We start from the raw sequence: 1,930 nt of genomic DNA, 5'->3' as shown, positions 1-1,930 counted from the left end.
TTTTTGAACAGCAACAAAAGTACTGAAATAGTGCAAGTAACATCCTGGGCTTATTCTTCACAGATGAGCATAAATTGGAGGGAAATTAGATGAATAGAAACAGCACAAAAACTACTGAAGAGCAGAATTCCCATCATTAAAATGCAATTGAAATAATAATGATAGCTACTCACAGCATCTGAAACTTAAAACATTAATTTTAAGGTTGTAAAATCTCTGGAAGGGAACAGTATTTTTTGTTTGTTTTTCTTCTTTACTGCCTAGTGAAAGGTGTTAGTCCATTAAACTCAACTGATTCATCAGAGTTCTGTGATCAAAGTGCTTACAAAATAGTTACTGTTTATGTCCATTATTTCCTGCTATTTTTTTTCTTATGATTTGTTACAGTATTTAGTTGCCAGGTTGAAACTTTAAAATGTATCTCAATGTCAGTGGCAAATTTTATGTGTAGAAGGAAATGTTAATAAATAAATAAATAATCATTAGCTTTACCTGACAAATCCTATTGCTGATTTCTGTGTTTCAGGATGCCTTCTCCCTTTCTTCCTGTTGTTTTTGTTTGTTTGTTTTTGTTTGTTTGTTTCCAAATAAACATATTATAACTTATAGAGAAGAAGGTTTTAGTCTCTATTCATTATTTGAAATATGCTAACTCACAGTGTTAGCATAAGTCATGGGGAAAGCTTAGGACTACTGCATTTAAAAACAAAGACTTAGCACACCTGCTGCTTGAACTTGACTCTCAAGGGCCCCAAAACTCCTAAATGTGCATAGTTTCCTCAACTCTCAAAGGTATAATCTTGCCTTTTTCTACCTGTCCAGCCTGTGAGGAACATGAAACACCACCTATTCTCTATGTATTCAAATACAAGCCATAGTTTTTCTGTAGTCAGCAAAACTGCAATAGTTTTTCCAACGTTTGTGCCTTACTAAACCCATCCAATTAATCAACTACAGCTATAACCTGCTAACTATAAAAATTTAGATACCATTGTTCACTGGAAAAAAACAAAAACAAAAACAAAACAAAACAAAACTGAGATTATCATTAAATTCATAAGAACATCCATGAATACTCATTTTCCTGAAGTTAATTAGATATAACACATATAAATAACTGAATAGTTTGAACCAACATACCAATTTCCACTGGGAGGTGGTTGATTTGATTGTTTGATAACTCCAGAACTCTCAAATCTTGAAACAAAGCAATGTAGTCTGGAATTGTTTGAATCAATGTATTGCTTACATGCCATTCTTTCAGATAGGTATGATCTTTCAGAGACTCTGGGAATTCCTGTAAATTAAATAAAATTGTATAAATAGAAATAAAGATAGAATTTTGTTCAACCATGTTTCTACATAGGATGGAAAGAGCTTTTATGGCCAAACCTCAACACTTTGCCTTACTTATCCTGATGTACAGCAGCAGTTTGCCAAATCCTCACAGGACCTGTTTTCATTTGATGCACTGCAGCTGTCTGTTAGCAGATAGTCTTTTTTTTTTTACTGCTTTTTTTTACTGCTTTTTCTTTACTGCTGATGCAATCATTTTGCTCTAAAATTGATACCTATCCGAAGCACTCACATGCTTGGTCTTTCTCATATTATCTCCTTTTTCCGGCTTGAGGATTTTTCTAAAACACATTTTTGTGCTTTAATTCACATATCAAGATACAGTCAAATGCATCACAGGAACAAAAAAGCAGGTGTATGGAGAATGTCTAAGTGGCTTTTGCCACCAAAAGAAAAAGTGTGACTGTATTCTTAATATCTGCCAAAAGACTAAATTTGTGTGCCAAGATGAAACATGGTCAAAGGAACAAAAGTGTTTCAGATACAATATATACATATCGCTTTTGGAAAGTCATATTTAAAATCAGTGGAAAAAAAAAAAAAACAACGTCATTTCAGCAGTTTGTGGTATTTT

General features: G+C 33.0%; 1 protein-coding gene across 1 annotated transcript in view; it reads right to left on the bottom strand.

The window, feature by feature from the left end:
- Positions 1-1,930, bottom strand: part of LRRC2 (leucine rich repeat containing 2) — a 210,553-nt gene that overhangs the window by 60,663 nt on the left and 147,960 nt on the right. The window contains 1 exon segment of the mRNA XM_010725844.2: positions 1,141-1,297. Within this exon segment, the coding sequence (XP_010724146.2) occupies positions 1,141-1,297 (157 nt within the window).

This window comes from Meleagris gallopavo, chromosome Z (genome assembly GCF_000146605.3).
Source record: "Meleagris gallopavo isolate NT-WF06-2002-E0010 breed Aviagen turkey brand Nicholas breeding stock chromosome Z, Turkey_5.1, whole genome shotgun sequence".
NCBI lineage: Eukaryota > Metazoa > Chordata > Aves > Galliformes > Phasianidae > Meleagris > Meleagris gallopavo.
This window is presented reverse-complemented; position numbering and strand designations above follow the sequence as displayed.